Below are 23,116 nucleotides of genomic sequence, written 5' to 3'. Positions count from 1 at the left end.
ACTGTTTTCCCTTTCTCTTTTAGAAAATACCGACAAAAGTAATGAATTATCTTCATGCTGTACTTATTAGGTAATTAATGTGTATTTGTCTGTATTTTAGACCTGTGTATTGTTACGTAATTATCAGTGAATCAGGTTAGAGAACTTAACAAGGTTAGTATGAGATTAGGTAATGCACCTCAAACTGTAACTAATTTAATGGGTGCTGCCGAAATAGGCTGAGGTGGTTATCGTGTGAAACAAATTATATCTGGAATATCTAGTTTTATTATATACGGATACGTAAAGATAATGCAGTACCTTAATTAGTTGCAATATCTTATTTAATAACAATATTAATAATATTAGGTGAAAAGGGTAGGCTATAGTGCGTATATATAAGATGTCAAGTTAATTTATTTCCGGAAATGTTTGGTGTATGAACTGAAGTACAGAGCAGACAGTCCCTCAGATTATATGTAATATGTTTTAATATGAAGAATGACAGCCTTTTATTGTAATATAATTGAGGAGTAGAAGTTTGCAAATTACGTCTATTGTCCATAAAATATTGTACGAAGCATTTAATAAGCAATGATGAGTCCTTTAAATGTCCCAAATGTCAATGTCTTTTAAGTGTTCTGCTATGAATATATAGGGCAGAACAGCGCTCCGAGCGGCGGAATTGGCATTACGATGGAACCACTTCAGACTCGTTTTTCAAGCTCTATGCGCCAGCTTGTATAATCTCGTAAGCAACGATTATTACAATCTAGACGGCGGTGTTTACTGTGTATATTATTGGTTATAGTTCAGATTTGAAAGTTGAGATACGAAATTAATGGGTTATATACCTAATATTGGTAATTGTATGGCAAAAGTCGTTGGTGCATTAGCCTATATGGTGCAATATGGTTGCATAACGCATTGTGCAATGGAATATATCGGCGACTTTGTAATAGTAATTTTATTTTTATGCCTTTATTTTGTGTAACAATGTTTCCCGGACAAAAGGATAACGGGCCTGAGGTTAGGGATGAGGTTAGGTATGTTTTGATGAAGCGATAGATTGGTGAACTATTGCAACTGTCGCTGATTCGTTACAAAAAAATTAAGCAGAACAACAGTACAGGGAGGCACATATTTTACCCATTACCAATTTCATAATATGAGAAGGGTTCAAAACGAATTACTAGGTTTCCCTTATAGTTATTTGTTTACTATTATTGTTTTGTTACCACGTAACACACGGTAATTTCACACCGAAAATAAGGGTCGAAAGTTGCTGTGATAGTTGTGACCAGTGGAGAGGTGCGTGCAGGCAGGATCGCTAGAGTGATGAGGTGGAAGAGGTAGGCGGCAGAGAGGGGTAGCACATCTTGTTTTCGTGCGTTTCCTTACTGATCACTGGAAGAAAGCGAGTTTTCATGATGTCGAATTAGTGACGGCTTAGGTTAGTTTAGAGGTTAGATTACTTTTGGCATTTGGTATGCCTTTGAAAAAAAGACGGTAATTCGGTAGAAAACGTTGTGAATATGGCGGTTATCATCGAGGACCAATGACAGGTTAGGTTTGATTTGTTCAGGTTTTTGGTATGACTACCGAAGAAATGTACAATATGCAAGGCATATAAAAAAACCTGAACAAACTAAACGTAACTATCACTGATCCTCGATGGTGTTATTGATGTCTGTCATATTGACCAACATTTGCTACCGAATTACCGAAAGGGCACATTATTACAAGACATAGCAAAAGCCCAAACTAACCTAACCCGTCACCAGGGTGCAATGATTTAAATCATAGTGATATACATCAGGATTTTAAACATTTGATTTTATAATATAAATTACTGATGTAAATGAAATAATTTTTACGGTAAAATTATTGAACTATTTTTTAAAATTAAATTTATTACCGGTATTAATTTTTGAAGAAACAATTTATGTAAGTATACATACTATGACGTGTTAACAATATTGACATACCCCATGAGTAAATAAATAATAATAATGTTGAATCTTTCGTACATTGCTTTTAACACTTGAATATAAATAATTGATTAAATGGCGATCTTACTCGAACTTCGAGATGACGCCGAGATCTAGTAGGCTCTGAGGATGGTGTGAAGAAGCATCGAAACGGCTGTAAGCCGCACATGCTTACACAATCAACACGAGTAAGATCGCCATTTAATCAATTATTTAAAATCAATTTGTTTTCTTGTTATTGCCTTATTACTTGTATAGTCTATTGTTGAAATTCATACTGCTGTTTCTTTTTAGTTTGTTTTATGTAATTGTTGAGTTAACATCTAGTAGTAACTTGCTAACAGAAGAGTCTCTTTGTTGAGTGCATTGAATTGTTCTGCTTCTAAAAGTATAACAAGAAGATCGTAAAATGAATAATTCAGGACGAAAACTTGATCCAATATTATGGGGAGAATTTAAAAAACTTCCCACTTCAAGTGAAAAGGCATGAAAACTAAATGCAAATCATGTGGTTTAGAAATTAGTTGCTAGAAAAAAAGTTACATATTCAGATATGTAACAGCATAAAAGATAACTATGAACAAAATCAGAATACTGCAATATCTGACAGTGAAGATCAAAATTCAGAGACTGGTCCAGTGGTCACCATATTTTTAAAACAAAACGGAGCATTTTAATATTTTCCTCGACAAAAATAGGAAGAAAGACAGCAAAATGTGGATATTTTATAAAAATTGTTTAGCCATAAATAATTAGGTTTGCAAACTAGTAAATAAACTACCAGTAATAAAAACTGAGTAACTTACATTAATATAACCCTAGTAGTATTCAATTCACTCCAACTAAATAGTCCTTTAGAATTAAAGCAGCATTCATTGATATTTTACTGATGAATGGATCTTCTTTAGTAGGCTAAGTTCTCTTATCACAAAGCATTTTGTAAAATTTGACACACGTGTGGTTGAAGTTCACCTTTTAATCAACATAGCTTTCAAAGTTTTAATGGATTGAGCATTCTTGTCACTTGTCCATAAATCATTCATGTAAGAAAACACTCGTTCAGTAGGGATGTTAGTTCCAGGTAAACTTACTTACAAATGGCTTTTAAGGAACTCGAAGGTTCATTGCCATCTTCACATAAGCCCTCCATTGGTCCTTATCCTGTGCAAGATTAATCCAGTCTCTATCATCATATCCCACCTCCTTCAAACCCATTTTAATATTATCCTCCCATCTATGTCTCGGCCTCCCGAAAGGTCTTTTCCCCTGCGGTCTCCCAACTAACACTCTATATGTATTTCTCGATTCACCTATACATGCTACATGCCCTGCCCATCTCAAACATCTGGATTTAATGTTCCTAATTATGTCAGGTGAAGAAAACAAAGTTCCAGTTAAACAAAGAATAAATTCTAATATTTTAAGAAAATTGAAATTGTGCCATTTGTGAACTAGAATCTGATTTACAGGAAGCAAATTTTATTTTAATAATGATGTATGAATCGAATCATAAGAATGTAAAAATATTCCCACTGCTCATCAGGTATTTGTTGAGAAGATTCAAGTTAAAATGTTGGCTCTTAAATCTTTGCCTGGAGAAACTTTAGAAACTAATGCTACATTTTTGAGTGACTGTTTGGAAAATGCTAAGTAAAAAAAAAAAAAAAAAAAAAAAAATCGCTCTTTGTGCAGATAATACGCAGGGTGCGAATTAATGGGGAGGGGTGGAGGGGGGATTTCCCCAGATTGGAAAGTTATTCCCCTTCTCATAAATGTGTATTAATATCCCTGTCAGGGTAACTTCTATGCCCCTACTCACAAAATATACTTGTTTTAATACAAGTATATGTACTTTATGAAGTACAAAGTAAGCAAAGAAAATAATATTACTGTATTATCATCACCAGCAAGCTGACAACAATCAATAACTTAGGAATTACACATCTTATCTTAAGCCTGTTCGCGGATATGTTGTTGTTGTTGTTTTCTAATGCCAGGCGTTTGACAATAAAGTCATTTGACCTCTTGCACTCCAATATTTTTCAAAGATATTATCTAGACCAGCCAATGAAGCACAGATTTTGAGGTGTTCCGAATCCATTTCTTGGTTTGAGTTGCACAATGGTCAGTTAGGGGACTGATATATTCCAATTCTATGCAGGTGTTTGGCCAAACAATCATGGCCTGTTGCCAATCTAAATGCAGCTACAGACGATTTTCGTGGTAAATCGGGAATTAATTGTGGATTTTGATGCAGAGAGTTCCATTTTTTTCCTTGGGATTGTGTTATCAAATTTTGTTTGTTGAAGTCTAAGTATGTAGATTTAATAAATCTTTTCACAGAGTAATACATAGATTTAGTAACAGGTCTGTAAGTAGCAGTGCTGCCCTTCTTTGCTAAAGCATCCGCATTCTCGTTTCCCAGGATTCCACAATGGGATGGTATCCATTGGAATACAATTCTTTTATTGAGTGATATTAATTGAGGGAGTATTTTAGTTATTTCTGCTGTTTGAGATGTGTGTTTAGAGACTATTGATAGAATAGCTGCTTTGGAGTCTGACAATATAACTGCATTTTTTAATATATTGATGTGGCATAGAAGATTCCTGAGACTTTCACTTATTGCAATGATTTCTCCATCAAAACTTGTTGTTGAATACCCAAGAGATCTATAAAGTGAGAAAAGAGAGCACGTAACACCTGCACTGGCACCTTATTCTCTGGAGATCAAGGATCCGTCAGTGTATAAATGAAGCCAGTTTTGTGGAGGGTACCTAATATTAATTGTCTCTAAAGACAATTGTTTTGGTTTTTCAGTGTTTACTTCTGATTTTAGTATTTCTTCTGTTAAATTTAGATTATATTCTATATTTAATAGAGTTAAAGAGTTTGGTTTAATTTTAGGTTTTCTTTTAAATTCGGGATATTGATTTTCTGTTTTAATTCTTGAACAATGGATATGAAACTTTTTTGAGTTTTCAATCTACAGAGAGGACTGTATGAATGCCAATTGTTTCCTGGTAATCTAATAAGTTTTTCATATTGAATCAGTGCTTTTTCTTCTATTGTCATTTTGATGCTGTTAATATTAGTGAGGAATCTCATAGAATCTATTGGAGTTGTTTTGATTCCACCAGTAATGAGTCTGAGAGCTTGGTTTTGAACATATTCTATGTCGTTTATGAAAGGTGAAGTAATTAAAATTTCTCCGCAGTATGTCAGCACTGGCTGTATAAACATTTTGTATGTAGTGTTCAAAGTATTCCTAGAGCATCCCCATTTCTTTCCTGCTAGTCTTTTTAGAAGGGAGAATCTTTTACGAGCTTTTTCAGAAATGTGTTTCAAATCGTTGCTCCATGTTAACTTACTATCGAAAATAACTCCAAGATATTTGGATTCATAAGTCCTAGGAAGGTGTTGGCCATTGTATTGGATATTGAATTCTCTTTCTTTTTTACCAAGTGAAAATATTTGGTAGTTACTTTTGCTTAAATTGAGTGTCATCAAATTTGATGTATTCCATTCATGTAGTTGATTTAGAGCTTTAAGAGCAGAATTTTGAATTTTTGTTCACGGATATAATTATTATTTTGATCAAGATGCAATACAAGCAACTCAGTGCGACCAAGCGTTGAGCTGTATCGAATGAGGATAATAATAATTTTATGTATGGTATTCTCTATCTACATAGGATTCTTTACATATAGTACAATTGCCTCTGCTCTAATATGGGACACTAAGTACATTAGATCAATTTAGAAGTACAGTCCATGGATCTGAAAGATTGGTGGTGCTGTACAGTATGATATGTGAAACCTCCTTCAACAGCTACTAATTCCATATCTTTAGCACTTGTTCAGACCATTCTTTTATGTTTTTCACTGTTTATATGTTGTGTTAAGTCTGGTGGCCCCGTGGCTTATACAGAAAGTGAATAAACACTTATTGCAGCAAACAAGAAAATTATAAATTGTTTTTTAATGTATGTATATTCCTTCTGTAGGTCACTATTGAAAACACACTTTCTTTTAAGCGGTGACATATTCTTTCCATACATATTATCACTCACAGTTAAAAAAAGTACTGTATTTTACAAGTTTAGAACACTAGACCATCTTCTATCAAAGCTACAACTGCAATTAATTCATTTCAATGGAAGCATATGAGTTTCAGTTTTCAGGATTGTTGGTGGCATTCTGTTTGCGGTTTTCAATATCGTTGATGGCATTCTGTTTGCAGTTTTCAGTATTGTTGCTGGCATTCCATTTGCAGTTTTCAGTATATTGTTTGCGAAATTCATATAAAAGTATAAACAATACAAATTGGTTGGCATAGTCTTCCATAGCACAGAGCAACGATAGTTGGTTGATATTGTCTTCCATAACACAGAGCAACGATAGTCGGCTTCATCATTTGCCTACTTCCTCATGCCTCACCCCACACTGTTATTTTTAGTTGGTTATTTAATGATGCATATCAACTCCTTGGTTATTTAGTGTCGATGAGATTGGTGATAGCAAGATGGTATTTGGTAAAATGAGGCCGAGGATTTGTCATAAATTATCTGACATTTGCCTTATGGTTGAGGAAAACCTTGGAAAAAACCCAACCAGGTAATCAGCCCAAGTGGAAACCGAACCCATGCCCGAACACAACTCCAGATTGGCAGGCAAGCACCTCAGCCGACTGAGCTACACCAGTGCAGGTGTATATATATGTACCAATAATACCAATCACACAGTTGTCAGTAATATTTAAAGTTCTCACCAAACCAATACAAAGGAGTATACAAGAAATATAGTTGCAGAAATTCTATGCTGATAAGTCATTGCTAGACATTTTGGAGTCCTGTTTCACCTTAAATAAATCCGGGACATGGACTAAAAAAAAGGACTGTCCCATCTAATATGGGACATTTGGTTACCTTAGTCCAGTAGGTGCGCCTTCAGTATCAAAACAAAAGAGATCATTAGTTTACGTATCAGGTATTCACTGAGACACCATCTCTGAAAATTCAGTGAAGTCATCTTAGTCCCTTTCAGTGGTGAAGCTCTTAAGAGGTTTTTGAGGCTTAGCCTACTCAAAAAATTTGAGTTGTATCTAGTAACAGTATAAGTTCATAATAATGATGTATCATAACACTTGGCTTCACTCTGTTCCTTCCATATGTTAAACTAGCTGTACCCGTGCCTCCGCTGCACCCATTAGAAATAAATATAAAGTAATTACATAATTAAAATAGGACATTTGATCCAGGGAACATTCGTGTTTGATAGAAGGATAAATCGTTTAATATGTTACTTAATTTAAATTGCATCCAAATAATTAACCTCTTCCCTTACTATATATTTTGTGAAAAAAAGTGTCATATTTTTTTATTTTCGTAAAGAGGTCATTTAATATTGCACAATCACTGTACATCACTATTTTCTTACATACTTAAAAAATCACTATGAAATAGACAATGGGACTCAAATGAGTTAACTCGGGTTAATAAATTTTGACACATGTTAGGAACCCGAGTTAACTCGGGTTAATCAGGGAAGTGGTTAAAATGCGATCATTTTGGTCCAGAGACCACTCATTGGTGCAGTGACAATTCCTTTAACATGTTTCTAATTTTTATTACATGCAACCATAGTTTAATGAACATTGACATCATTTAGATTTAATGTGTATACTTTATTTTACTTGTTACAGGTTTCCATTGAATTATGGTAATAACTTAATTTTAACCCTTGTTTTCTACGTACCGGTATTCAGTAAATGGCGTTTGGCCCACTATGGTTCTGAACCCTTCAAATAACTTAAATTATATTATATAATATTACATTACATAATATTACATTACATATATTATATTATATTACTAGCTAAAACCACCCGGCGTTGCACGGGTTTTCCTTTCTGTTTCTGTTTTCAATTAAACTGCTTATTACATTTTCGGAAATCTCGGAAACCTATTATAGACAACCATAACGAATTGCCTTTACTAAGCTAAGATTTATTCTTTACTTAACGTCACTTACATGAATTGATGAACTCCTTAGCGAAATGCCTGCCAGCGTTAACTCAATTTAAAACAGTTGTAAATCAGGCACCGAAAAGAAAACATGTCATCATGTTCCTGACATTCAAGGTTTTCTTTTATTTATATATTTGTTTTTATTTATTTATTCTGATGTAGTTAAGGCCATTAGGCCTTCTCTTCCACACCGCCAGAAATACAAATAAAATAATAGAAAAATCGAACTATGAACAAAGTAAAACCCAACAATAATATGATTCCTTTTCCTCTTTCTGATCAGTTTCAGCATCGAATCAATATGTACATATATAATTTAATTTATATTGGAAGATTTTTTACCCCCGGGACCACTGTACACCCACTTATATCATACCCAGTTTTTTTTTAATATGACTTGGAAAATTATATCTCACAAATTCAGAACATATTATATTAATTCTTATTTTATACACAGAATACAGATACAATATAAACTTGCAATAAGTCATTTTTTTTACATAAAGACTAATATTCTGAGAGACGTATAGGCTTGACAGTATTTTAGAAATTAAGAGATTGTTATTTCCACAACCCATAACATACTACATTTGCAACGTGATTATACAGATAAAAATTCGCAGTAACAACGTGAACAACAATATTTTGAGAGACGTATATTTTAGAATTAATACAATGCTATTGTCAGTCGGCTTATGTACATTCACATACTACATTAGCAACATGACAGAAATATCATTGAATTGCTTTTTGATATGTGTAAAATCTTTTTTTTTTTTTCCCCCAGTCCTTTGTATAAAATATAGTCGAGGATGTGAAAAACACGCACTTTTTAAGTAAATGTCTGCAACTTTGAGGTACTGTCCTTGAGCTTCATTTTAATATGGTCATTACAAATGCTAGTCGCACTGAATTGCAATTGCATTAAATAGAATGGGTACCATAGCAATACGTGAGATAAAAGCATCTTATCCTTTCGTTTTTCCAGTTAATATTGCGACTTTATTACGTTTCGCATGGGTTCTTCACACCAATTCATGTTGGTGCATAATTTTGGTGGGTTAATATTTCGCAGTAGTACTTCTGGTTATTCAATATTAAGTAAATTAAGTGGTAACAATCCTTATAGTTTGAAAGAATTCTAGAATTCAGTTGGATAAAACACAGCCTGCTCACTATCTACAACTGCATCAAGAAAATCATAATACGGTCAATGACTGCGTAAAGATATTTATTGTACGAATTATCTAGTTTTAGCCTTCATGATGTTTACCAACAATGTTATTCGTGTTATAATTTCCATGGCCTTGTGAAAGTCGATGTTGAATACAAAAGACAATAATAAAAAAACAATTGACTATCGAAGCTAGCATTTTAATATTACATGTTTGGTCGTATTTATTTCTATGTTTTATATTTTAATTAATTTAACGTCCATTTGTACAATTTTAATATAGCCTATGTTTTTCTCCTGGTTATGAAGGTTAAATGTGCAAACTTTGGCACATATCGGTCAAAGCGTGTAGATTTGTATAGAGAACATACATACCCACATTCACTTTTACCATATATATTATTTATTTATTTATCAAAGCTTCCTCAAATTAGAGGCTGCCATTAGACAAAGCATACAAAACAATGCAAGAACAAATAGAATATGAGAGCTAAAAGAGTAAGAAAAAAAGCAAACAAATACACAAACAAACAATGGCAGTTTACAGAAGAAAAAAAAAATTCAAGTAAAGAATCAATGAAAGCTAAGAATGAAAAAGAAAAATGATAATGGTGCGTCAATTTTTTCTATACACTGAATTAGAGTCCATATACGTGGTTCCATAAGAGTTTGACTGACTCTCTAATTATGAGAAGGGCCAGTCATTCAGAAAAGATTTGTGCAGTCCTAGGGTCTTACAGAATTGAGAAGAGAAGTTGGGTATCTTTCCTCTTGCTCCAAACATCAATCCCGTAGATTGCTCGTTTCTCCTCATGTACGTCTTCGGGCTGTCCTTTATACGTTTCAAACCTGATGGTGGGGGTCGATTATCATACCCTGAGACAGGGATTCGCTAATGGCGATTATGTTAATTCGTCTGTTACTGCCATTGTCGGCAGTTCCGTGGACTTCTTCATAGATGGTGTATTTTAGTTTTCTAAGGGCATCGGCCAATTTAGTTCTAATTGCATGGTGCCTATGTATACGCAATGTTTCGCCATAAGGGCAGGCTCCCAGGACATGTCCAAGATTTCTATCTCACTGAGGCATCGCCTGCAGTGGTTGTCCTGAGACCTACCGGGTATGGCTCTTACAGCGCTTACATTGGCAGTCATCTTGATAGCCTCCTTCCATTCACCGCTAGTCATTCCATTGGGCTTAGTTATCCATTTGTTAGAAGGAGTGAATTCACTGTACAGAATAACGCCTTTTCCCTTTTGAGGTAAGTTGCACCATGCATTGTACTCTCGCTGGCGTAATTCGGTCCTAATTTTTCTGGTGTTTATTAGTCCTCTCGTAGAAGTTAGGTGTTCAGTTTCATCGATTTGAAGGTTGTTCAAACAATGTTTAGCTTCCTCCATTAGACATCTAGTGTTGTTTATGTACATATTATTACACATATTCAACTTCATACAAGAGTTGACGTGTTGCAAGTAGGCTTCCCAACGTGCGCAGAAAATACCTAAGCCTTTAAATTTTTTTGTCGGAATACAACATATTGTCTGGAATATCTCTAGGAAGTTGTAGGATGTCCTTAATTGAGCTTTTAATAAGAAGATCTACATCTTTGAGGACTTGACAGGTAATTTATCAGGAGGGGTTGTTTGAAAAGGGTATACAAGCTTCGGACAAATGAAGGAAGAAACCACGTATTTTTGGTAAGGCTGGAGCAAGGGTGAGGTGGTCAGACGGTTTCGTCATTGTAAGTTACTCCAAGATATTTGATGGTTTCATTGATGTCTAATGCGGGCACTTCTGTAGTGGAATCGAGGTAAATAGAAGACGTATTAAGTTTGCCGTTTACAATAGAGATGCATTTAGATTTTTTCGCGTTAATCTCCAATCCAATTTCATGAAGTCTTCTAGTTGCTATTTCGGCAATATGTTTGGCAGCTTCAGAGTCTTTCCCAACAATTACCATATTATCAGCGAAGCTCAGAACGGTTACATTGGGAAGACCTGGTACGAGTTTAAAACCATATTCTTCAGCAAGTTCTTCGGAAGTAAGCTCATGAAGGATGTGATCCGTCGCAATGTTGTATAATGAAGGCGATAAGGGTGAACCTTGCATCACACCTCTTGATATTACTATAGGTTCCGTTTTTCTGTGGTTAACCTCGATCTGAGTGGTATTAACTTCCTGTAATTTAGCGATAAGTTCGGCTAAGGGAGATGGCACATTCAGAGAGGATAAAGTGTTTCTCAGATGGAGGTGGCCAATATTGTCAAACGCCTTACAAATGTCCAAGAATACCAAGGTGGTGTTCGTTTTTCTGGATTCAGCCTCTTTTAAAATAGAATTAAGTAAGGAAGTGTTTATTTAAGTACCGGGGCTGTTTGTGAATCCGCGTTGGAACTCGTGAAATGTAACAATTTTCCTAAGACGTTTGTCGAGTACACGCCCGATGATTCTTCTCAATATGGAACAAATGGTAATTGGTCGCCAGTTGCCTAAGTCAGTAACATTGCCTCCTTTGTAGATTAATATAGTCCGTGCTTTTGTGAGTCAAGGAGGTATTTCACACAACGACAGCATATGTGTTGCAATTAAAGAAATTATTTCATAGCAAACTACATTACGAATTGCTCTCATAAGCACGTGGTCGGGTCCAGGTGATGTATCAACAGCTATTTTGTTAGCAGCCGCTACAGTTTCTTCTTTGGTTATGGTAGTGCTAAACATTTCAGTCGGGGTTAAATCATCTGTATCAGAGACATGTTCGTAAGAAGGACGAATACAATTATTAGGGACGGAAAAATTCTTCGAGAAGGAGTTGTGTACTTTGTTGACGTTAATAGTACAGCGCTGATTAATTTGTCTCAGTATCGAATGGACAGCTTTTCTTCTTTGATTAAAATATTGGAATTGTGTAAGTTGGTACATGTATTTCGATCGACGTTTTTCCCTATCTCTCTTTGTGGCGCGTTTGGGATTGCTAGACTGCTCGTAAGAGCATTGATTGTTAAGTAAACGTTTATCCTGTCTTGCTTCGTAATATTTACGAGCTGGGTGTTTCGGGCCAGGGAGTAATGAAATGGCGTTAGCAAGAAATTGAGAAAAATTGTCAACTTTACTATAGAAATCCTCTTCAGTAGTATTATTTTCAAATTCAGCTTTCCAGTGAGACATTTCTTGATGATATTGATTTAACTGCCTAGAAGAGGAGTTATGTAGAGTTTGACAGGAGATCCAAAATAACGTCAGGATTAACTGACGATATTAAAGTTGTATCATTGTGTTCATTGCTACTATGTTTTTTATTTTGCCAGTTGGGCTGTCTATATATATCAGTCTAATTGTATATCTATATAATTGTCTATATCAGTATAATTGTATGGTAACTTTGTTTGAGACAGCATAAATAAAATACTACGGGTATATTATTTATGTAGTAAAACTCCCTTTATGACGGGTTAAAATAACGTATCTAAAATAATGTAAATAAATTATCAAAATAAAAAAAAAAAGAGGAGTTGTGCTCAGGTTCGAACCTGTGACCCCTTACACTATAATCACACATCTTACCACTACGCTACAGAAAGCTATGTATCGAAGTGCTTGAATTTAAGTATTATGAATGTTTTACATTTGCTGTCTATTATGTTTGATTTTGAATTTATAAAAACTAAACAAGTATGTGTTTTATGTCATTTTGTATTGTATATTATTGCCCATGATACATTCAATCAAGAGATCGTACGTCATTTACGTAGTTTTAATTTAATATTATTTTATTTTATATTCCAACAACAATATGGCCGCTTTTACAACGGAAGAAGACGTGACTGGATGACGTCAATAAAAAAACAATTGATTGTAGAAGAGGCCATTTTAATATCATAAAGGCCTTTTTACGTTCTAATTTGTATTGTTTTCAATAATTTAACGTCCATCTGTCCAATTGTAATGTAGCCTATGTTCTTCTCTGGGTTATGAAGATTAAATGTGCAAACTTTGGCAAATATCGGTCAAAGCGTGTAGATTTGTATTGAGTACATACATACATACATAGCCACATTGACTTTTATATATAAGATATTATATTATATTTATTTTATTATATTATGTTATATTATATTATATTTTATTATATTATATTATATTATATTATATTATATTATATTATATTATATTATATCATATATTATATCAGAAGTTACTGTAATAACATTATAGCATTATGTCCATCTAGAGAAACTACACTTTCCAATGGTGAAATAATAATTAATTATACAAATCGGTTAATTTAGCTTCCGATATTACTTCATACAAACACAGAAACATTCTCTGTAGGCTATCTTTCATAGCTTTCGATTGTTGCTGTCCAAGGCCCCTTATAGACGAAGTATTTGTTTTTTATTTCATTATACGACCTTAGATGGCAGTTATTTTAATTTTAAAACTCATTTATCTCATTAAATATCAGTCCTATCAAAATTTTTCAAGGAATAAAACTTATCGCAAATTATTTTTAAAGAAACTTTTGTTATGTAACATTTTTCACAAAAATTAATAATAAGCGAGATATTTCGATTTATTTAATTCAGGCCCCCTTATAACCGCCCTTTTAAATAATGTATTTTGAATGCCATATAGCCTAAAATCTAAGTTACAACGAACATAATTTATATTCCAATTTTCATCGAAATCCGTTCATCCATTATCGCGTGAAAAGGTAACAAACATACAGACAGACATACAAACAAAAATTTCAAAAAAGCGATTTTCGGTTTCAGGGTGGTTAATTATATATGTTAGGACCAATTATTTTTGGAAAATCGAAAATTACCAGAAACATTTCGGCTACAGATTTAGTATTAGTATAGATTCACTGTTGGTAGTTGTTCCAGGATGCACAGTTTACTGCGAGAGGCTTTGTGATAGAAGTCTTGTAGCGATGGCCTTGCTCATATGCAGCACCACTCACAAGTTTGATGAAAGGCTGGGGAAAGGGGGTATCGATTTGCTATGACTTGGTAGTAGGAAGTGGGGCTAGCCTCGTCATTGTGATATAATACCACAGTCTAGTATATATAATCACGAAGCTTGAGTTTATGAGGGTACTAGAAACAATAGACTGTGCAGGTACTATTCACATTGTCTGTAATGAGGTGATAGTACCGATCCTAGTGGTTAGCAACTATCTATGGGTGCATATTTACTATGTATTTATGTATTGAGCTTCGTGACTATATATACTAGACTGTAGTAATACACCGTGCTGTATTCGTGTTCTGTGAATGCACTGCATTGCTGAGTGTTTAATGAAAAGTGCATGAATATGTGTGTTACATGCTAATTGGATTTTCAGTGAAATAAGCATTTAAGTGAACATGTCCTTAAAACTCTTAACCTACGAAATCTTGGACACACTGACTATACAAATTAAAATGTGTTTTGGAGATGTTGAAAAGACAAAATTTGTTGGATTGGTATATCAAAATAGCTTTGTGGAATAAAAACTAAATTTTCCTGTGATGAAATTAAATAACCTTCTGTCCACATATCTATTTTTAAAGAAAGAACGGTAAGAAAATGAATTGACTTCTCTATGCAACACTGAACTTCCAAGTTCTATGGTGCGGGAATCTGTGACAGATTAGGTTAAGTTAGATTCTTTTAGGCTTTTCGTATACCTTCCATATACAAATCTGCCATAAGTTAGATTAAGTTGGTATGCCTTGCATATATGAATTTGTGACACGTTAGGTTGTTTAGGCTTTTGCTAAGTACTAAGTGAAGTGAAATGTGCATTGCGATGGTTGGTTGATGCATGTATCTGTGCTAACAGGAGCCTTTTTGAGCACTTCGTGTAAGACAGATGCTATTTTTATTTCATAATGTACTGCATCATACAATGTAAGCAAAGTTGTAGGAAAAGGGCTGTAACAAGGAAATAAAGCATTTCTGGATGAATGTTCTTAGAATATTTTTTATCCTCTGTATGATAGGAAGTAGGAGCAGGAGTACGTCAAGGATATCCTTTATTACCTACCCTGTTCAACATATACCTGGAGGATTTAGTAAAATACTGTTTTCAGAATATGGGAGGAAGATAAACAAAATGCATAAGATTTGCAGACGATATGGCGTTGTTAGCAGAAGAGGAGATGATACTAAAAGATATATTACTGGAGCTAAATGACAGCTGTAAGCTGTATGGGATGAAGATAAATGCGAATAAGACGAATAGCATGGTCATAGGGAGAAAAATACAGAAGATAAACTTGTGAATTCTAAATGAGGCAGTAGAGCAAGTGGACAGCTTCAAATGCTTGGGGTGTACTATAAGCAGTAACATGAGCTGCTGCCAAGAAGTCAAAAGGAGAATAGCAATGGCAAAGGAAGCTTTTAATACAAAAAAGGAGGATCTTCTGCGGACCTCTGGAAAAAGAACTACAGAAGATACTAGTGAAGTGCTTTGTATGGAGTGTGGTATTGTATGGGGCAGAAACGTGGACACTGTGACGGAGTGAAGAGAGCGAATAGAAGCATTTGAAATATGGATATTGAGCAGATTGGAACGTGTGAAGTGGACAGACAGAATAAGAAATGAAGCTGTGTTGGAAAGAGTGGATAAAGAAAGAATGGGTCCACACCTGTGGAGTAATGGTTAGCGCGTCTGGGCGCGAAACCAGGTGACCCGGGTTCAATTCCTGGTTGGGGCAAGTTACCTGGTTGAGGTTTTTTCCGGGGTTTTCCCTCAACCCAATATGAGCAAATGCTGGGTAACTACCGGTGCTGGACCCCAGACCCATTTCACTGGCATTATCACCTTCATCTCAGTCAGACGCTAAATAACCTAAGATGTTGATAAAGCATCGTAAAATAACCTACTGAAAGAAAAGAAGAAAGAATGATGCTGAAACTGATCAGGAAGAGGAAAAGGAATTGGTTGAGTCACTGGCTGAGAAGAAACTGCCTACTCAAAGATGCATTGGAAGGAATGGTGAACAGGGGAAGAGTTCGGGGCAGAAGAAGATATCAGATGATAGACGACATTAAGATATATGGATCATATGAGGAGACAAAGAGGAAGGCAGAAAATAGGAAAGATTGGAGAAAGCTGGGTTTCCAGTGAAAGACTTGCCCTTAGGCAGAACACTAAATGAATGAATGACTGAATGATAGGAATATGCCTCTAAAGTTTTTATACACATTTTACTGACACCCTCTATAAGTTAAGCAAATTTTTTCAGCCTACCTGGGATTTACACCTTAGCTTTGCCACTAGTCCCTTTGTTGTCCGAACAAGTGAAAACAGGAAGGCGATGTAGATAAACGTTGCAAAATTCTGTTATGCTACAGACAGTTCCTTCTGTTGCATTTAGCGATCTATAAGAGAAAAAAACTGATTAAAAAAATATGTTATAATGTATCATATCCCAATTCAAAATGTTCATAAAACTAAATTGAGTCTTCATTATTCATCCTAGATACTTCATAATCAGTGAAGCATACACTAATCTGAGAATAATTTAAAATGATTTCTAAGTATCATAATCATAATCATCATCCAACTCAAGCACTAGACCACAGTCTACTATATACAGTCGCGAAGCATGAGGTGTTTTTTTGCAAATCTCATGATAAAGCGCTCCAAGCGTTTAGCAACTAGAAACAATAGACTGTCCATGGTCGACTTTGGACTGTGTCGTATTTCTATCAAGTACTAGCTCGTTGCGTATTTCACATTGATGCTTGTGAAATGTTCGTTATTGGTTATAATGAAAATGTTAATGGCTAAAATATAATAATTGGAATAATAATATGGGACAAAGAGGAGACGTTTGTAGTGCTATAAATTGTAGCAACAGTAAGAGAAAGAGGCCAGAGTTATCCTTTTTCCGATTTCCGAAAGATTCAGAAAGGTTCCTGGGTTTCCACAAAAATGCTGTGCAGAAACAAAACTGTTAATTTGAAGTTCTTTGTGACTGTTAGAATACATTATATCCTTAAATTTCACAATTAAATGTTTCAGTCCAACCGAAAGGACATTAGATACCGGTTAAAGTTCTGTCACTTAGGCTGCTAAATTTCCAGAGAAATAAAGGATAGGTCTATTTTTTTTTTTTCAGAGGATATATTTTTAATTGTAGCTATTAATTTTGTTATTATTTTTATGTGTTATTTTACTAAAGACGTAGAAAAATTAAGTTTGTTTTAATGAAATTTATGGATCATGTTTTATTTTCAATTCTGGTGGGATTATTATTGCTTAGGCCTACTTTTTTCTTCAAAGGATATGTTTTTAATTATAGCTGTTAATTTTGTTGTTATTTTTATTTGTTGCTTTACTAGAGACGTAGAAAAAGTCTGTTACAATAAAATTTATTGATCACATTTTATTTCCAATCCTGGTGTGATTATTATTGCTTAACCTCATCCCACTTTGTTAACTACGTAAGCCTACACTACAAGTACCGGTACATGTAAGTTACTCCATTAATTCATATTTCCATTATTATTGTTGTAAAGAGAAATGAAAATTAATATTTATTGGTTTCATAGTTAATTATCACTATAATCTTGAATGAGTGAAGCTATTATAGTAAATTTCAGTTCGTTTTGCATAAAAAAAATTATATTAACTTATTTCTTGCAGGTATCTTCGAGTTTATGGTGGAATTTAATTTACTTCATTAAAATAATAAATTAACTTTATGCATTTAATATTTCAATAATGGAAGGAAGGTGTTAATTTTTCCAAAAGAACACAACGAAAGTGTAACATTTTGTCGGCTGCTAGGAGAGAGATCTGCGATGATGAGGTGATAGTAGCGATCCTAGTGGTGGGCAACTACCCATGTTTGCATTTTTACTACATATTGAGCTTCGTGACTGTATATAGTAGAATGTGACTAGACCTAGTGGTCTGTTGCAATCTCATGTCATCTCTTTAATGGTCTTCCAACAGATCATTGCACAGAAGGGCAGTAATGTAGCACTGCCTTTGGCCATCTTTCTGTTGGCATTCTCTCGACATGCTGTTTCCAATTAACCCTTTCAGTCACGAATTATGTTTTTGTTCGAAAAAGTCTAATTGTTTGTTCTTGACTTCTTCTAAGTTTTTGTGTATTGCCCACAGTCTCATTTTTACAGCAAGATGCCTGGATTTCCAGAAATGAACTGTCCACTTGAGAGGACTCACTCTCAACCACTCATTGTCCATGAAGTGGCATTGAAGTTGCTGTCCTGTGTAGAGGACACAGTGAATGAAAGGGTTAACTCTATAGATTTGAAAAAAATTTAATATAGGTTGAACATTCAATTCTTCCAAAATTTCTGTATTTCGTCTTCTGTCCCAACATGTATATCATGCCATTTTCCTCATGAATTTCATTTTGTTGATAGTTACACATTGAACCTTTTTTTTTTTTCTTTTTTTCAAAGTTCAGGCTTCTGATCCATAGACTAAAATGTTGTAAATCTTTAATCTTGTATGTTTCTGTACTAAATTGGGTTTGAGAACTGAATTGTTAATGCTGATAACTTTACAAAATTACCGGTAGTTATTTTAGTATCAATATCCTTTTCTTTTTCATATAAAAGATGCTACCTTAAATTGTTAAATGTGTTCTAGAATGCTGTTTTCAATACAGATTTTACTTCTTCTTGAATATTTACTTTTAAAAGCCAAGACTTTTTACTTTTCTACAGAAAATATCATATTATTGTCTTTTGCAACTGTGTTTAATGAATATGTTGACTTTTGGAGATCATCTTCTGAAGTGGCCAATAGAACCTGGTTATCTTCGAAGAGGATTGTTTCTATTTTGATCCGTCTGTTTATGGAAACATAGCCTTTGTTTGGGTTTTGGAAACGCCATTTACATATCATAGAGTTCATGTAGATTATAAAAAGCAGAGGCGAGATTTCTAAGTAACTTAAGTAAAATAAAAATATGATGTAAATCGAATATTGCAAGATGATAATAGATGAAGTTACGCAACTCTTAACAGCTACGAATATCCTTCAGTGGTGTAGAACGTGAGTTTTCTATGTTTGGTGTTGTTAAAGAACAGACTTTCTGTAAACAAAGCTTCCAAGCTTGTGTCTTTTATAAGCATTTAAATAAGGAAACTGAATACAACTGAAGAATTAGTTTAGAAATGGGCTTGGTGTAAACTAAGCTTCTAGTTTAGTTTGTGTTTTTGTTTAAAAACTTAAACAATAAGCTAAATATTTTGTAATGTGGGCCCATCATACCTCAATGCAAAATTCTTGAAACACAGCATGTGGATTGATTCTTCATTATTCATCCTGTGTCAGGCCTGGGCATTAATATCCAAATCGAGTCATTGTAGACTACCCCTTAACGCCCCACTCCATCTTCCCCGGCTGAGACAGTAATGTTTTGGTCCAATACAACTAGACAAGGAAGATAAACATTGTTCCATGACAGATTGTATAAGGTAGGCTGTCATGGAAAGTTGTTAATCACGCTATATTTTCCACAAGGCATAACTAGAATAATAATAATTTTTGGGTTTAGGAAGGACACCATAGCATCAGATATATTACATATAAATCTATAACTTGCAACAAATTTAAATGTAAAAGGGCATTTTAGGCTGCCTGTATCAGTATTCTACAATAATCATTCATTCATTCATTCATTCAGTGTTCTGCCCAAGGGCAGGTCTTTCACTGCAAACTCAGCTTTCTCCAGTCTTTCCTATAATTATCATCATGATTTTCTAAGTCGGCCTTGGTAGCATAGTCTGTATAGCGCTGGCCTCCTGTGCTCAAGGTTGCAGGTTTGATCCCAGCCCAGGTCGATGGCATTTAATTGTGCTTAAATGCGACAGGCTCATGTCAGTAGATTTACTGGCATGTAAAAGAACTCCTTCAGGACAAAATTTCGACACACCGGCAACGCTGATATAACCTCGGCAGTTGTGAGCGTCATTAAAGAAACCATAATTTAATTTCTTCTTTAGGAAAAACACGAATAACGAACATAGAAGAGCTAAAACATATACATAAGTGATAACTTCCCAATATAAATAGGAAACACTGCAAGAGTTAGTTATCGAATTTCACAGCAAATTGTAATATGAAGACCTCATGTGAGTGATGAGTTTGTTAAAAATGTCCTATTGTAGCAGCCGACGAAATACACCCTGAGAAAGTCAATTTATTTAAAATTTTAAATCTTTCTCGACATACATTACAAGCAGAATAGAAGAAATGGGGTTTGATATTGAAAGTCAATTAGAAATTCAAATAAAAATTCTGTATGTGGTTTTTGTTTGCAATAGATGAAAGCACTGACTTTAGCATCACTTCACAAATTAATCATATAGGCTACCCAATATTAGGTGAGTTGATTCTGTTTTTAACATCCATGAAGAATTGTTGGATCTTGTGATACTCTTTCATGCCTGAAGATTTGCATTTAGTTTGTCTTCTCAGACTTTCACTGACATCTTATGAACCAAACAAACAAGTTATTAACAAACACAAAATGTTGTCTATTTTCATGTGAGCTTGAGTAACATTGAATAATATTGTATTTAAATAGGGCTGAACAAGTATTTTCAGTTTCAATGCTCCTGAGTTGCAAGCTGTAGTTTAAGAGAATAATTTTATTTCTTTTGTTTAGGTTTTGTTAAAATGGGATAAAGGCCTTGTTGTTAAAAACAAAGTTAAATCCGTTTATTTTCTAGTCACTATTTTCTTCCATTGAATAGAACAGAAATTGTGATTTATTAAAGTTATGAATTCTGCCAATGATGCAACTACAAATACGTGACATTGATGTAACTAGTTTTGTTCGTAGAAATGGGATAAGAAAATTGGGGAGACATACTTTCCTTCTTGGCTTTTTAGTCCCCAGGGCTGTTTAAAATAGTGACTATGCCAGAAATTAATAAGATAGAGGAAAGATCTTTTAAGCCATGTATGTGTTCTTACTGACAAAAAGTACCAAACAGATATGGAAATAATTATTATATAAAATTCCATTGCATATTATTATCATAGCTTTTACGAACTTTCAGCTCTTGCTGGTTGGCTGAAATCCACCACAGATGTAGAAGAGTGCCTTATTGTTCGTTTGTTTATAAGGCAGTATAAGTGAAAGGGATGTGATGTAGGGTTTTTCCATTCCCTTTCACTTTCCCGTTGTGCCCAGAGCTGTCCTAGGTATTTCGTAAACAGTGAAACATACACCAATCTGAGAATAATTTCATATGATTTCGAAGAAAAAATTTAATCTAAAAATCCGATTTAAATAAAAAATGTAATTGATTTTGATTTTTTTTCTGGCAGGAGCTGGCCAGCAAGCAGTCAGTCCTCGTCTATGGTTGCTATGGATTGTAGGCACATTATTGCCATGTGGTTTTTGTACAGATGGAATAGGATTTATTGTGTTCATCCAATAAATGAAAAAGAAAGGAGAAGCTGGTCTGTTCAACACATCATTTGAAGATCTGAGGAAAGATGAGAAAAAGTTTTTTTTTTTTTAACATTTCAGCATGTCCATTAGTACTTTTGATGAGATACATAAGCGATTGGAATATGATCTTCAGTGTCAGAACACTAAGATGAGAACTTGTATTCAACCTATGCAAATGTTCCGAAGTTCGACTTCAGTCCTTCAATGACTTCTTGCCAGGCCTTCCGTGTGCCATCTCGATCCTTGTATGAGGAGCGTCCCAAAAGTAAGTTTATAAGGCATATTTTTTAATATTCATATTTTATTTTGTACATAAAACACTGTACATTGTGCTGTATGCTCAACACTTGATTTTTCGACATAGTCTCCATGGCGATTAAGGTATTTGATTAACCGTTGAACGAGCTTGTCGATGTCACTCTTGTAAAATGTGGTGTCCTTTGTGTTGAGCCAGCATTTCACCGCTGTTTTGACGTCTTCGTCACTTTGGAATCTGTGCCTTCCAAGATGTTCTTCCAAGGTCGAAAAGGGATGATAATCACTTTGGTGCGAGATTAGGGCTGTGTGGTGGGTGTTCCAAAGTCTCCCACCGAAAATGTCATAGCAGTTCTTGAGTGGCATTGACATTGTGTGACTGAGCATTATCATGGAGCAGTCATGACATTTGAGAGCAGTACAGGACGTTTATGCCTAATGGCAGCTCGTAAATTTTCCAATCTTGCACTGTATACAGCTGCATTTATTGTTGGTCCCTTCTCCAAGAAATCGATCAACAACACGCCCTTCTGACCCTAGAAGACAGTAGCCATCATTTTGCCAGCCAACTTCATGACCTTGAATTTCTTGGTTCGTGGGGAGCCTGGATGCTTCCACTCCATGCTTGCCCTTGTTGTTTCTGGGGTATGGTGGTGAACTCATGACTCAACACCAGTGACAATACAAGAAAATCTTGGCCACCAATGGCATATTGCTGCAAGAATGACAGGGCACAAGCCATTCTCTGAGCTTTGTGGTTTTCAGAAAGGTTTTGTGGTACCCATTATGCAAAATTCCAACTGCTCAATACTTCGGCTAACTGTTCCACTTGACAGACACAAGTCTGTAATGGTGATTCTTCTGTTCTCCAGTATTGCATGCTCAATGTGTATTTTGTTCTCTGCCATGCCAACTGTTCTGGGTCTACCACTCTGCAATCAATCAACTGTTGTCACCCTCTCGGTTCGAAATTTGGTGCATCCTTTTGCCACACTCTAATGACTCATTACACTTTCGCCATAAACGTCCAGCAACTGATGATGAATCTCTGCAGCTGACATCTTTGCATTGAGAAATCGAATTACAGCACGAATTTCCTGTTTCAGTCGACCCTCCATCTTTAACTGGCTTTTGTCAGAAAATGCTAGTGCACAGTGCTACCAACCAATATGACGTTACCAACTGAAACAGTACAAACATTTCGCCATAGTTAGATGCTGTTCTAGCTTTAAGGTCACGGACAAT

The 23,116-nt window shown here is 34.8% G+C and overlaps 1 protein-coding gene across 1 annotated transcript in view; it reads left to right on the top strand.

Annotated features, from left to right (window-relative positions):
* The first annotated feature begins 743 nt into the window (after window positions 1–743).
* Window positions 744–23,116, top strand: part of LOC138696202 (mitochondrial inner membrane protease subunit 1) — a 47,102-nt gene continuing 24,729 nt past the window's right edge. Inside the window, exon 1 of the mRNA XM_069820835.1 lies at window positions 744–940. Within this exon, the coding sequence (XP_069676936.1) occupies window positions 821–940 (120 nt within the window). The 5' untranslated portion in view covers window positions 744–820. The remainder of the gene's footprint in view (window positions 941–23,116) is intronic.

Source organism: Periplaneta americana, chromosome 3 (genome assembly GCF_040183065.1).
Source record: "Periplaneta americana isolate PAMFEO1 chromosome 3, P.americana_PAMFEO1_priV1, whole genome shotgun sequence".
Taxonomy (NCBI): Eukaryota; Metazoa; Arthropoda; class Insecta; order Blattodea; family Blattidae; genus Periplaneta; species Periplaneta americana.
Note: the sequence above shows the minus strand (reverse complement) of the source record. Positions and strands in the feature narration are given on the sequence as shown.